The sequence below is a fragment of the Pelophylax lessonae genome (assembly GCF_965119305.1).
Source record: "Pelophylax lessonae genome assembly, chromosome: 4".
Classification (NCBI taxonomy): Eukaryota; Metazoa; Chordata; class Amphibia; order Anura; family Ranidae; genus Pelophylax; species Pelophylax lessonae.
This window is the reverse complement of record NC_138771.1, coordinates 602,305,636-602,320,299: the sequence shown is the minus strand read 5'-3', so window position 1 is coordinate 602,320,299 and position 14,664 is coordinate 602,305,636. Positions and strand designations below refer to the sequence as shown.

Sequence of the window (14,664 nt, the reverse complement as noted above, 5' to 3'; positions counted from 1 at the left end):
AGGGGAGAATAGATGCAGCCATGCACAGTGCTGATTTCTTCTCCCCCATTTTCCCCTTCACACAGGGAAACTAAAAACTTTTTTATCTTCATGTAAGCAATGCATTAGGGTCAAAAAATGTTTTTAGGTTTAGTATCACTTTAAGGCGACAGCATACCAAGACAATTTAGACAATTTCATGCTCCCAACTTTGTGGGAACAGTTTGGGGATGGCTCCTCCCTGTTCCAACATGACTGCACACCAGTGCACAAAGCAAGGTCCATAAAGACATGGATGAGGGAGTTTGGGGTGGAGGAACTCGATTGGCCTGCACAGAGTCCTGACCTCAACCCGACAGAAAATCTTTGGGATGAATTTGAGCGGAGACTGCGAGCCAGGCCTTCTCATCCACATCAGTGCCTGACCTCACAAATGTGCTTCTGGAAGAATGGCCAAACATTCCCATAGAAACACTCCTAAACCTTGTGGACAGCCTTCCCAGAGGACCTGAAGCTGTTATAGCTGCAAAGGGTGGGACAACTCAATATTGAACCCTACGGACTAAGACTGGGATGCCATTAACCACTTAAGCCCCGGAAGATTTTACCCCCTTCCTGACCAGGGCCTATTTTGCGATTCGGCACTGCGTGACTTTAACGGACAATTGCGCGGTCGTGCGACGCTGTACCCAAATTAAACTGACGTCCTTTTTTTCCCACAAACAGAGCTTTCTTTTGGTGGTATTTGATCACCTGTGCGATTTTTTGATCATGCGATATAAACAAAAAAAAGAGCGACAATTTTGCAAAAATAACAATATTTTTCACATTAATATGAAATTCCCCCCCAAAAAAAAAAATGTAAAAATGAAAATTTTTTAACATTTTTGGCCAATTTGTTTTCTGCTACATATGCTTGGTAAAAAAAAAAAAAAATCACAATAAGCGTATTTTGATTGGTTTGCGGCGCAAAAGTTATCGCGTTTACTAACTAAGGGAAAGATTTTTGTTGTTTTTTTTTTTTTTTTTTTTTAACGAGTAATGGCGGCGATCTGCGATTTTTTTTGCGGGACTGCGACATTGCGGCGGACAGATCGGACCCTTTGACATTTTTGACACTTTTGGGGTTACCAGTGACATTACTGCAGTAATCAGTGCTATACATATGCACTGTTACTGTAAATATGACACTGGCAGGGAAGGGGTTAACTTTATTGGGGAAGGAGGGGTTAAGTGTGTCCTAGGGCCGTGTTTCTAACTGTGATTGGATGTGGCTACTGGTGTAAGAACAGAGATCAACGGTCCTACATAGTAGAACCGTCTGATCTCCATTTTTACACAGGGGAGAGCGACAGGCGGCTTGTTTACATTAGCCGCTCTGCCTTTCTCCCTTCATGCGAACGATCGCGAGTGACCTGCGGACATCGGGTCCGCCGGTCACACGCACTGACTTGTTAGGGAAAAAGCCGGGGCAGGCCTCCGCGGGCGCGCGCTCACCCGCTATTGGCTCACAAGCTAGTGACGTACCGTTACGTCACTTTGCCTGCCGGGGCTGACCGCCGCAGTATATGTACTTGCGGTGGTCGACAACCGGTTAAAATTCATGTGCGTGTAAAGGCAGGCGTCCCAATACTTTTGACAATATAGTGTATGTCCTTACTGGAAGATTTCCTCTCACCTCCTGTTTCGGTGACAACTCAAAAATGTTGTATCTCTTTTCACATGTTGTGCCAGACACAGTGGACATTGGGGACAACAGAGAAAGACTGACAGGCATTCTAACCCTTCTCTACCTAAAGCACAAAAAAAAAAAAAAAGTTTTGGCTTTAAAAGATTACGCAGTCATTGTGATCGGCGTGGAGTGATGACATAACTGGGAGCCCGCCTACTGGCTTCGAGTCATTGGTACTTGGCGGTGAGCTCTCAACAATTTGTTGCGAGGATACCAATCAGACACGCCTGCAGAGTCATTTATTGACACAGATATGCAGCAATAAAGCAGAACTAAACCCTTTTATCTTCTACATCCCTGGAAGCGGCCATCTTCCACTGATCTGCACTCACCATGGTGCTGCACGTGTGATTAGCTATGACATCAGCCATTTAATAGCTTGACAGTTTGGTGGAGAGCACAAGCAACTGTGAAAGTTATCATTCACTGCCTTGAATGTGTTTTGGGAAACAATCACATCAGTGGGCTTTGTTCCACTTTAAGGCCCAATTCCACTCTGCTTTTACTGACTTACAGTGCCTTGATAAAGTATTCATACCCCTTACAATTTTCCAAAATTTCTCATTTTACAATCAAAAACGTGAATGTATTTTATTGGGATTTTATGTGATAGACCAACACAAAGTGTCACATAATTGTGAAGTGGAAGGAAAATGATAAATGGTTTTCAAAATTTTTTACAAACAAATATGTGAAAAGTGTGGTGTGCATTTATATTCAGCCCCCTTTACTCTGATACCCCTAACTAGAATCTAGTGGAACCATTTGCCTTCAGAAATCACCTAATTAGTAAATAGAGTTCACCTGTGTGTAACTGAATCTCAGTATAAATACAGCTGTCCTGTGAAGCCCTCAGAGGTTTGTTATGCCTCGTACACACATTCAGATAATCGGACGACTATCGTTCGCATTTTGTTGCATGATACTAATATCGAATTCAACAATGCATATAAACGTAGGATTTTTTCGTACGGTTTTGGAAAATCTTCCTGGTTGCTTAGCTACATATCAGATGGTGCAAAACAAAAACAATGGCAGCCAGGCTTTTTCCGTGCTATTTTAGTGTTTCTGATCATGCGCGGTCTTTGACGATCGATTTTTAGCGGACGCATAGTGTACTGATTAAACGATTGTCGTACTAGGCTATCGTACAACAGAAGTTTTCCTGTCTGTCCCTTCAGATTTTGTTGGACCAACTGTCGTGATTGGCTGTCGAAAGCTGTGTACTAACGATCAGATTATCGTGCGATCAGGTCGAAAGTGAGTTTTATCGACCGATTATCTGAACGTGTGTACGAGGCATAAAATCTAGTGGAACCAATTGCCTTCAGAAGTCACCTAATTAGTAAATAGAGTCCACCTGCGTGTAATTTAATCTCAGTATAAATACAGCTGTTCTGTGAAGCCCTCAGAGGTTTGTTAGTCTGGCCATACATTATACAATTTTCTGAACAATTTTCTTTAGATTTACCTTCAACTATGTAGCAGAAATGGATACAATTGAAAGTCTTGTTTAGTTTTGACCTCATATTATATGTTTTTTGGTAGAAATTTTTTTTTTTTCAGAATTTTCGCTCTTTTTTTTTTTGTTTATATCACAAAAAAAAAAAAAAAAAAAAGCGCACAGGTGATCAAAATACCACCAAAAGAAAGTTCTATTTGTGGGAAAAAAAAAAGGACATCAACTTTATTTGGGTACAGCGTCACACGACAGTGCAATTTTCTGTTAAAGTAATGCAGTGCCGAATTGCAAAAAATGGCCTGGTCATTAAGGGGGTAAAACCTTCCAGTCCAGAAGTGGTTAATCTCAGTATAAAATACAGCTGTTCTTTGAAGCCCTTAAAGTTTTTTACAGAACCTAAGTTAACAAACAGCATCATGAAGGCCAAGGAACACACCAGAGATCAGGGATAAAGTTGTGGAGAAGTTTAAAGCAGGATTAGGGTATAAAAATATCCCAAGCTTTGAACATCTCAGGGAGCACTGTTCAATCCATCATCTGAAAAAGGAAAGAGTATGGCACAACTGCAAACCTACCAAGACATGGCTGTCCACCTAACCTGACAGGCGGGGCAAGGAGAGCATTCATCAGAGAAGCAGCCAAGAGGCCCATGGTAACTCTGGAGGAGCTGCAGAGATCCACAGCTCAGGTGGGAGAATCTTTCCACAGGACAAATGTTAGTGGTACACTCCACAAATCTGGCCTTTATGGAAGAGTGACAAGAAGAAAGCCATTGGTGAAAGAAAGTCATAAGAAGTTCTGTTTGCAGTTTGCAAGAAGCCATGTGGGGGACACAGCAAACATGTGGAAGAAGGTGCTCTGGTCACATGAGGCTAAAATTGAACTTTTTGGCCTAAACACAAAATGCTATGTGTGGCAGAATCACCACTGCACATCACCCTGAACACACCATCCCCACCGTGAAACATGGTGGTGGCAGCATCACACTGTGGGGATGCTTTTCTTCAGCAGGGGCAGGGAAGCTGGTCAGAGTTGATGGGAAGATGGATGGAGCCAAATACATGGCAATCTTAGAAGAAAACCTGTTAGTCTGCAAAAGACTTGAGACTGGGGCAGAGGTTCACCTTCCAGCAGGACAACGACCCTAAACATACAGCCAGAGCTACAATGGAATGGTTTAGATCAAAGCATATTCATGTGTTAGAATGGCCCAGTTAAAGTCCAAACCTAAATCCAATTGAGAATCTGTGGCAAGACTTCAAAATTGCTGTTCACAGACGCTCTCCATCCAATCTGACAGAGCTTGAGCTATTCTGCTTAGAAGAATGGGAGAAATGTCACTCTCTAGATGTGCAAAGCTGGTAGAGACATCCCCAAAAAGACTTGCAGCTGTAATTGCAGGGAAAGGCGGTTCTACAAAGTATTGACTCAGGGGGGCTGAATACAAATGAATGCCACGCTTTTCACATATTTATTTGTAACGAAAAAAAAAAAAAAAAAAAATGAAAACCATTTATCATTTTCCTTCCACTTCACAATCTCCCCTGTGAAAAATCAACCCAAAAGCGCCCAGCTCTGAGCACTTCTAGGTTCAGAGCTGGCCAAAGAAAAAGTTGATCAAGCACAATCTACGCTTGATCAGCTTCAACAGGGGTCAAAGGTGATTTTAAATGTCTGATAAACCCCATGATGGCTTCTTAAAGAGAACCTATCACCTGCACTGTTACCCCCCATCAGCCTTCTTCTGATAGCAATTTAAACGGTAGTAAACCACCCCCCATAAAAAGAAAAAAACTGTGCTCCCTGCAGCGTTATGCCATAATGTGCTAGTATGCACCGCTTCCCTGCAAATGGAGCCCTCCAGCTCTGCGCTGTCACAGCTCCCCCAGCGCTTTAATCTTTACCCGATCTTCCTTTCGGATGCATGGATGACGTCACTCCTGCACATCCACGCGGGAGCCCCGGCCACAGAACAAAGCTCTGCGTAGCGCGGCATACTGCATGCCCTGGAATGCAGGGCGTCACTGCGCATCAGCAATCGCCCTCCTAAATGGTGTATGTTTAGGAGAGATTCATTGTACCTACAGATAAGCCTGATTGCTTTTACCTACAGGTAAGCTTACAAGGAGAGGGCTTTTACTACCACTATAAAAGAGAAGTATGGGGATTTTTTTGTTTTTATTTCAGAATCATACTTACCTAGGTGGATGGAGCATGGATCCGATACTGCCGCTTTCCTCCGCCTGCTCTACGGGTGAGAGCCGAGCGATCAATCACCGCTGATCGCTCAGAGCTCCCTGAGCAGAAAGCTAGCGACTGTCAGTCACCGATCTTCTCCCCCTGCACTCACTGGAGCGCTGGGCTGTGGAGGGGACGGGAGCGAGCGGCACAGACTCTCAGCGACTGTCAGTCACCGATCTTCTCTCCCCCGCACTCACTCGAGCGCTGGGCTGTGGAAGGACGGGAGCGAGCGGCACAGGCTCTCAGCGACTGTCAGTCACCGATCTTCTCCCCCGCACTCATTCGAGCGCTGGGCTGTGTAGGGGATGGGAGCGAGCGGCACAGGCTCTCAGCGACTGTCAGTCACCGATCTGCTCCCCCGCACTCACTCGAGCGCTGGGCTGTGGAGGGGACGGGAGCGAGCGGCACAGGCTCTCAGCGACTGTCAGTCACCGATCTCCCCCCCCCCCCCCCCCCCCCGCACTCACTGGAGCGCTGGACTGTGTAGGGGATGGGAGCGAGCGGCACAGGCTCTCAGCGACTGTCAGTCACCGATCTTCTCCCCCCTGCACTCACTGGAGCGCTGGACTGTGGAGGGGATGGGAGCGAGCGGCACAGGCTCTCAGCGACTGTCAGTCACCGATCTTCTCCCCCCCCCTGCACTCACTGGAGCGCTGGACTGTGGAGGGGACGGGAGCGAGCGGCACAGGCTCTCAGCGACTGTCAGTCACCGATCTTCTCTCCCCCCCCCTGCACTCACTGGAGCGCTGGACTGTGTAGGGGACGGGAGCGAGCGGCACAGACTCTCAGCGACTGTCAGTCACCGGTCTTCTCCCCCCCCCTGCACTCACTGGAGCGCTGGACTGTGGAGGGGACGGGAGCGAGCGGCACAGGCTCTCAGCGACTGTCAGTCATCGATCTTCTTTCCCCCGCACTCACTCGAGCGCTGGACTGTGTAGGGGACGGGAGCGAGCGGCACAGGCTCTCAGCGACTGTCAGTCACCGATCTTCTCTCCCCCCCCCTGCACTCACTGGAGCGCTGGACTGTGTAGGGGACGGGAGCGAGCGGCACAGACTCTCAGCGACTGTCAGTCACCGGTCTTCTCTCCCATACTCATTGGAGCGCTGGGCTGTGGAGGGGATGGGAGTGAGCAGCACAGACTCTCAGCGACTGTCAGTCACCGATTTTCTCTCCCCCGCACTCACTCGAGCGCTGGGCTGTGGAAGGGACGGGAGCGAGCGACACAGACTCTCAGCGACTGGCTTATGCAAAAACGCACATAGTAGATATTGCCTGCGACTATTTGAATTGAGCGCAGCAGTGCTTGGCTCCGCCCATTCTCTGGGATTTGTGAATGGAAAGACTACAGGTCCCATCTGCCATTGTGGTAGAGAGACTCCCAGATCTCGCTGTCACACGGGACATGAAATCAACGCACTTCTAGTGTACGGTTCGCTTCCCCCAACCCCATAATGGAAGGTCAGATCCGCCATATGGACCCGGGGCTGGAGGGGGGTGAACAATGCAGGATCCTATATGCTGTACCCACCATGCCCTGATCACAGTCGCAATGCTCTGCAGGCTTCAATGCAAACATGTAACAAATCCACGTCAGCGTATTTATTACATTGTTGCAAAAAAAAAAAAAAAATACTATGCCATTCTTAAATTCTCTAATGGAAAACCTGACAGAGGTCCTAACCCCTCACTACACTATCCTGGGGGGGGGGGGGGCACACAGGACTTCCACTATGGGATGCAGTAGAGGTGCCATAAAAAGCAAAGGAATAGGAGGGCAATGCAGGGAGTCAGTGCTAATGGTAGGATGCAGTGATCCTGATTGCATTTCCTATTACAGCTGAAACGTTGTCACCGTGTCAGCTGAGTATGCTGCTGGCTGGTGTGGCCCCTGGGCTCCCATCTCACTGCTTCCCTATGCCTGGCCCCTGCATGCAGCATCTCCCCATAGGATATCGGTATGGTAGAGGGGAGTGTGTGACCCCCCCCCAGAGACATATGTCAGTGTACAGGTGAGAGCTTCCCCCTTACCTCTCCCCGGGGCCCGACTCCCTGCTCATGCTGCTTCTACACCGACTGCCAGGCCACGCCCACCGACACCTGTCCTGGAGAGGGGAAGCTCGTGACCACGCCCATATGCAAAGGACAGCATTGTTATTTCTGGAGAACACGCCCACTGACACGTGGAGAGAACAGGTAGGAGGCGGCCACGCCCTCCAGTACAGCACACAGTGAGGTATGTGCGGACCTGTCCTGTGCTGAACTCTATATGTACATATAATGAGGGAGTGCTATAGGTGAGCAGAGAGGAAGTATATATTAACCCCTTTACTGACACTTGCTGCTTACAAGGTAAAATCAGTATTTTTTTGCTAGAAAATTACTTAGAACCCCCAAACATTATATATATATATATATATATATATATATATATATATATATATATATATATATATTAGCAGAGACCCTAGAGAATAAAATGGCGGTCATTGCAATATTTTATGTCACATGGTATTTGCGCAGCGGTCTTTCAAAAGCAATTTTATTTTTTGTTGAAAGAAATACACTTTAACCACTTTAAGACTGGAAGGATTCGCCGCCTTAATGACCAGGCCATATTTTGCGATTCGGCACTGCGTTACTTTAACGGACAATTGCGCGGTTGTGCAACGCTGTACCCAAATAAAACTGATGTCCTTTTTTTCCCACAAACAGAGCTTTCTTTTGGAGGTATTTGATCACCTGTGTGGTTTTTACTTTTTGCGCTATAAACAAAAAAAGAGCGTTTATTTTGAAAAAAAATAACAATATTTTTAACATTTTTTTTTATATGAAATTCCCCCCCAAAAAAATGTAAAAATCTAAATTTTTTTAAATTTTTGGCCAATTTGATTTCTGCTACCCATGTTTGATAAAAAAATCACAATAAGAATATTTTGATTGGTTTGCGCAAAAGTTATTGCGTTTACTAACTAAGGGAAAGATTTTTGTCATTTTTGGTGTTTTTCTTTAACGCGTAATGGCGGCGATCTGCGATTTTTTTTTTTTTGCAGGACTGCGACATTGCGGCGGACAGATCTGACCCCTAACTGACATTTTTGACACTTTTGGGGTTACCAGTGACATTACTACAGTAATCAGTGCTAAAAAATATGCACTGTTACTGTAAAAATGACACTGGCAGGGAAGGGGTTAACTTTATTATGTTATAATATTTTATTTATGTTTTTTTTTTTACTAGTAATGGCGGAGATCTGCGATTTTTAGCGGGACTGCGACATTGTGGCGGACAGATCGGACCCCTGACTGACTTTTTTGAGACTTTTGGGGGGGACCAGTGACATTACTACAGTAATCAGTGCTAAAAATATACACTGTTACTGTAATAATGACACTGGCAGGGAAGGGGTTAACCCAGGGCCGATCAAGGGTTAAGTGTGAGCCTAGGGGGTGTTTTCTAACTGGGGGGGTGGGCTTGTAATATCAACACAGCAGGAACACAGGAGCTCTGCGTTGATAGGAGAGAGAAGACCCGTCTGCTGTGTTTACAACAGCAGACCGCTGTTCTCTCTTCACGGGGAGCAATCACGGGGGCCCAGCGGCAATCGCAGCCGCCGGCCCTGCGCCTCGGCTTCCCCGCTGGCGAGTGAGCGGGGGTGCACACCCCCAGGATCGTACGGGTATGGCAATTCGCGGAAACCTGACGACCTGCCGCCGTATAACGGCGGCGGCTGGTCGGCAAGTGGTTAAATCTGGCGTCTTTAAGCCTCCAGTAACCAGAAGTGATGTCATCACATCACTTCCAGGTTTCTACATCGGAGACCCAATCAAAGCCGAACTCGGCTTTGTTCGGGTCTTCGGCCAGCAGGGAGGCCCGAGCGAGCTGTGGAAGGCGGCGTGAGGGGGGGACGTCCCCTCCCGCTGCTCGTTATAACAGCCAAGCGGTTGATTAGCTGCATTGGTTGAAAGAAAGCCGACCACCTGCTCTAAAAAACAGTACTGGTATGATGCCTCTAGCTGCAGGCATCACCCTGGTACAACCCCTTGAAGCCGAGGCCACATATTTGCGTTATGTCGTTGGGAAGGGGTTACAACGTAGATAATATATTTAATAAAAATATATACAGTATATGATAAAATGTGTGTGTGTATGTGTGTATATATATATATATATATACATGAGGGGTCTTCAGAAAGTTTCTGCACTTTTTAAAACAAAGTCATAAATATAAAAGTGCGGACCATATATATATATATATACACACACACTATATTGTCATCATAAGTATTGGGACACCTGCCTTTACACGCACATGAACTTTAATGGCATCCCAGTCTGTAGGGTTCAATATTGAGTTGGCCCACCCTTTGCAGCTATAACAGCTTCAACTCTTCTGGGAAGGCTGTCCACAAGGTTTAGGAGTGTCTATGGGAATGTTTGACCATTCTTCCAGAAGCGCATTTGTGAGGTCAGGCACTGATGTGTGAGAAAAGGCCTGGCTCGCAGTCTCCGCTCTAATTCATCCTAAGGGTGTTCTATCGGGTTGTGCAGACCAGTCAAGTTCCCCGCACCCCAAACTCACTCATCCACATCTTTATGGACCTTGCTTTGTGCACTGGTGCACAGTGATGTTGGAACAGGAAGGAGCCATCCCCAAACTGTTCCCACAAAGTTGGGAGCCTGAAATTGTCCAAAATCTCTTGGTGTGCTGACGCCTTAAGAGTTCCCCCTCACTGGAACTAAGAGGCCAATTCCAACCCCTGAAAAACAACCCCACACCATGATCCCCCCTCCACCAAATGATTTGGACCAGTGCACAAAGCAAGGTCCATAAAGACATGAATAGCTGAGTTTGGGGTGGAGGAACTTGACTGGCCTGCACAGAGTCCTGACCTCAACCTGATAGAACACCTTTGGGATGAATTAGAGAGTAGAGTGGAGACTGCAAGCCAGGCCTTCTCGTCCAACATCAGTGCCTGACCTCACAAATGTGCTTCTGGAAGAATGGTCAGACATTCCCATAGACACACTCCTAAACCTTGTTGACAGCCTTCCCAGAGGAGTTGGAGCTGATACAGTGAGGGAAATAAGTATTTGATCCCTGCTGATTCTGTATGTTTGCCCACTGACAAAGAAATGATCAGTCTATCATTTTATTGATCGGTTTATTTTAACAGTGAGAGACAGAATAACAACAACAATATCCAGAAAACGCATTTAACCACTTAACCCCCGGAGGATTTGGCTGCTAAAGGACCAGGGTTTTTTTTGCGATTTTTTACTGCGTGACTTTAACGGACAATTGCGCGGTCGTGCGACGCTGTACCTAAACGAATTTGACGTCCTTTTTTTCCCACAAACAGAGCTTTCTTTTGGTGGTATTTGATCACCTGTGCGATTTTTTGATCACGCGCTATAAACAAAAAAAGAGCGTAAATTTTGCAAAAATAACAATATTTTTCACATTTTTTTATATGAAATTCCCCAAAAAAAAAAGTAAAAATCAAAATTTTTTAACATTTTTCGGCCAATTTGTTTTATGCTACCTATGTTTGGTAAAAAAAATCGCAAAAAGCGTATTTTGATTGGTTTGCGCAAAAGTTATCGCGTTTACTAACAAAGGGAAAGATTTTTGTCATTTTTGGTGTTTTTTTTTTTAACGCGTAATGGCGGCGATCTGCGATTTTTTTTTTCGGTACTGCGACATTGCGGCGGACAGATCGGACCCTTGACTGACATTTTTGACACTTTTGGGGGTACCAGTGACATTACTGCAGTAATCAGTGCTATACATATTCACTGTTACTGCAAAAATGACACTGGCAGGGAAGGGGTTAACTTTATTGGACAGGGAGGGGTTAAGTGTGTCCTAGGGGCGTGCTTCTAACTGTGCAGGGACATTCCTATTGGTGTAAAAGCAAAGATCAACCGTTCTACATAGTAGAACGGTCAGATCTTCACTTTTACACAGGGAGAACTGACAGGCAGCTTGTTTACACAAGCTGCTCTGTCTTTCTCCCTTCACAGGAGCGATCGCAGTGTGACTGGCGGACATCGAGTCCGCCGGTCACACGCACTGACTTGTCTGTGAACGAGCCGCGGCGGGCGCGCGCCTCGGCGGGCGCGCGCCCGCCCGCGATAGGCTCGCAAGTCAGTGACAGGCGAGTGACGTACCGATACGTCACTCTGCCTGGCCGGGGCTGACCGCCGCAGTATATAGTCGTGCGGCGGTCGGCAACCGGTTAAAAAAAGTTATAAATTGATTTGCATTTTAATGAGTGAACTAAGTATTTGACCCCTTCACAAAACATGACTTAGTACTTATGTAAGAAATATACTAAAAGTATATGCCCCGCGCCTGGTAGGTTTAGAATAAATAGGGTAAGTATATAGATAAATAAATGTGCGTTTTAAGCAGCTGCCATAGAATAAATGTAAAAGAGATGAGGGAAAGTAGTCTATATGCGGCTACCTATAGCGCTTGCTCTTAAATTATATCTTAGTGATAAACATCTGTGGCTAAACATTAATAAATAAACTACTGATACTCCTCTAGTAAAATAATTAAAATAAGTAACTTGTGGCTCACTCTGGGTAGATGGAACATACAAGGCCTGAGGTGAGAGGAGAGTGAGGGGGAGCCCACTGTTCCATCTACCCAGAGTGAGCCACAAGGAGATCCCTATTTAGCCTGGAGACTACCCAAGCCTGATTGGTCTTGGTGCTATAAGACACACATGACCCACATCCACACTTGTATAAAGTACTCGAAACCCATACTTGAGTAAAAGTATAAGTGCTCGATCAAAAAGAGCACTTCCACTTCTACTCAAGTCACTTTTTTGATAGAGCACTTCCACTTCTACTCAAGTCACTATCAAAAAGTGACTTGAGTAGAAGTACTAAAGCAATTCAAAATTTTTTGTACTTAAGTATTGCAAGTAGTTTTTTTTAAAATTTTGCTACTCAAGTACTGAAAGTAAAAGTACAAGTACTGTGTTATGTAGTTATTAAAGAAAGAAGTCAAAAGTTTGAACATCATATTTTATTATTTCAAATGATTAACCTAAAGGACAATCACAATTCCTTTGGCTGTAACTTTGGCTGTCCCTCCCTTTCCTCTTTAAAGCATCCCTCCTTCTCTTCCCTGCATGTTTTTTTTTTTTCTCCACAGCTTATTGGTGCGCAAAATCATATATAAACCAATGTGATATACAACAATATATTCCAATAATGAAATAAAGGAAGAGTGTATGAAATCAAAGTCAATAAAAAGTCCATATATATATATATAAGGCTCCATGTACACGGGACGTTGTTAAAAGTCCCTTTGAATGCTGGAATTTTTAGGACGTTTGAAATGTCCGTTCGGTCGCGTTTGTACCCGCGTTTAGCGGGCGTTTAGCGGCGTTTGCGTTTAGAAGCGTTCCTAGAGGTCAAAAAAATTATTCCCCTTTAAAATGGAAAAACGCAAACGCTAAACGCGGGTCATCGCGTTCAGACGCGTTTGGACGCGTTCAGACGCGTTCGGACGCGTTTGTGCGTTTGAAACGCCGGGAAACACACGTTCGAACGCAAATAATTGCGTTCTAAAAAAAGTCCCTGAACGCAACTGCCTGCAAATGACTGTAAACGACCTGGTGTTCATGGACAGATAAGATAAAATGTAGATGGGTTCAGGGGCTTCTGAAAAAAACGCCCAACTGCTCCTAAATGGCCATTTCCAGCGTCCCGTGTACATGGAGCCTAATGCCATAATACCATATATATGTGACAAAACAAGATGAATATATTTTCAAAGGTGCTGGAATCAAACAGGTGTTATTCCAAATAATAGGTGCAGACTGCCACCACCTTGTGGATTTCACCCTTACCCGGCTGATGAAGGTAAGTGCAAAATAATATCCAAATAGTCTCTTCCAGTGAAACAAAACTGCAAAACCTGTGCTCTCAACTTCCAGTGAAAAAAGCAAAATCAGCCTCTTACCAGAAAAAAGGTCTAAGTACACTTGTGACTCTCCTTAGTTGGGGGAGGTTCTCTTTCCCCTTAACAGCAGATATGTAGACCATTTTATTTATACATACAGTAGCATTTATTTTCGTATGCGCTGATTTACACACGACATTATACATATTTATTTGAGCTTCATGAAACCTCCCATCTACTGTTCTGGCAGTGGTAATTTTTATAATTGTAACAAGTAACTATGCAGCACAAAAAAAAATATCGGAGTAGAAGTATTGAAAGCATTGAAAAAATGTAGTGAAGTAAAAGTGGAAGTAGGAGAAAAACATTCTACTCTAGGAAAGTACAGATACCGCCTTTCAGTACTTAAGTACAGTAGTGAAGTAGTTCTACTTAGTTACTATACATCTCTGCCCACATCATCTGGTAAGTGATCCAATCTTACCTTTATCACGGTGGAAAAGGAACCAGAGCAGCACTATTATCACAGAGTGAACGGAAAATTTCCACGCTGAGCACCTGCACTTTTTTTTGGATAAACATCATTTGCACAAGAGACTCACTATTTATTTGAAAATCTTTTCACTACAGTCACATGATATGGACTTTATTTTATGAATCACTATTTTATGTATATCACTATCCATTGAATCACTACAGTACCTATAATTTATTGTTTATTTATAAGAGGATTTATTTTTAAATTACTGTACTGTATTTATTTTGTATTTGATGACCAGCCACAAGTTACTTATTTTAATTATATTAATAGAGGAGTATCAATAGTTTATTTATTAATGTTTAGCCACAGATGTTTATCACTAAGATATAATTTAAGAGCAAGCGCTATAGGTAGCCTCATATAGACTACTTTTCCACATGACTTAGTACTTGGTGACAAAACTCTTGTTAGCAAGCACAGAGATCAGACGTTTCTTGTAGTTGGCCACCAGGTTTGCACACATCTCAGTAGGGATTTTGTCCCACTCCTCTTTGCAGATCCTCTCCAAGTCATTAAAGTTTCAAGGCTGATGTTTGGTAACTCAAACCTTCAGCTCCCCCCACATATTTTCTATGGGATTAAGGTCTGGAGACTGGCTAGGCCACTCCAGGACCTTAATGTTCTTCTTCCTGAGCCACTCCTTTGTTGCCTTGGACATGTGTTTTGGGTCATTGTCATGCTGGAATACCCATCCATGACCCATTTACAATGCCCTTGCTGAGGGAAGGAGGTTCTCACCCAAGATTTGACACTACCTGGCCCATCCATCCTGTGGCGTACCAA

General features: G+C 44.7%; 1 protein-coding gene across 1 annotated transcript in view; it reads right to left on the bottom strand.

Moving 5' to 3' along the window:
• The window catches only part of LOC309555318 (tetratricopeptide repeat protein 39A-like), an 83,362-nt gene extending 75,847 nt beyond the window's left edge, over nucleotides 1-7,515 (bottom strand). Inside the window, exon 1 of the mRNA XM_082257274.1 lies at nucleotides 7,444-7,515. Within this exon, the coding sequence (XP_082113400.1) occupies nucleotides 7,444-7,472 (29 nt within the window). The 5' untranslated portion in view covers nucleotides 7,473-7,515. The remainder of the gene's footprint in view (nucleotides 1-7,443) is intronic.
• Nucleotides 7,516-14,664: the final 7,149 nt, after the last annotated feature.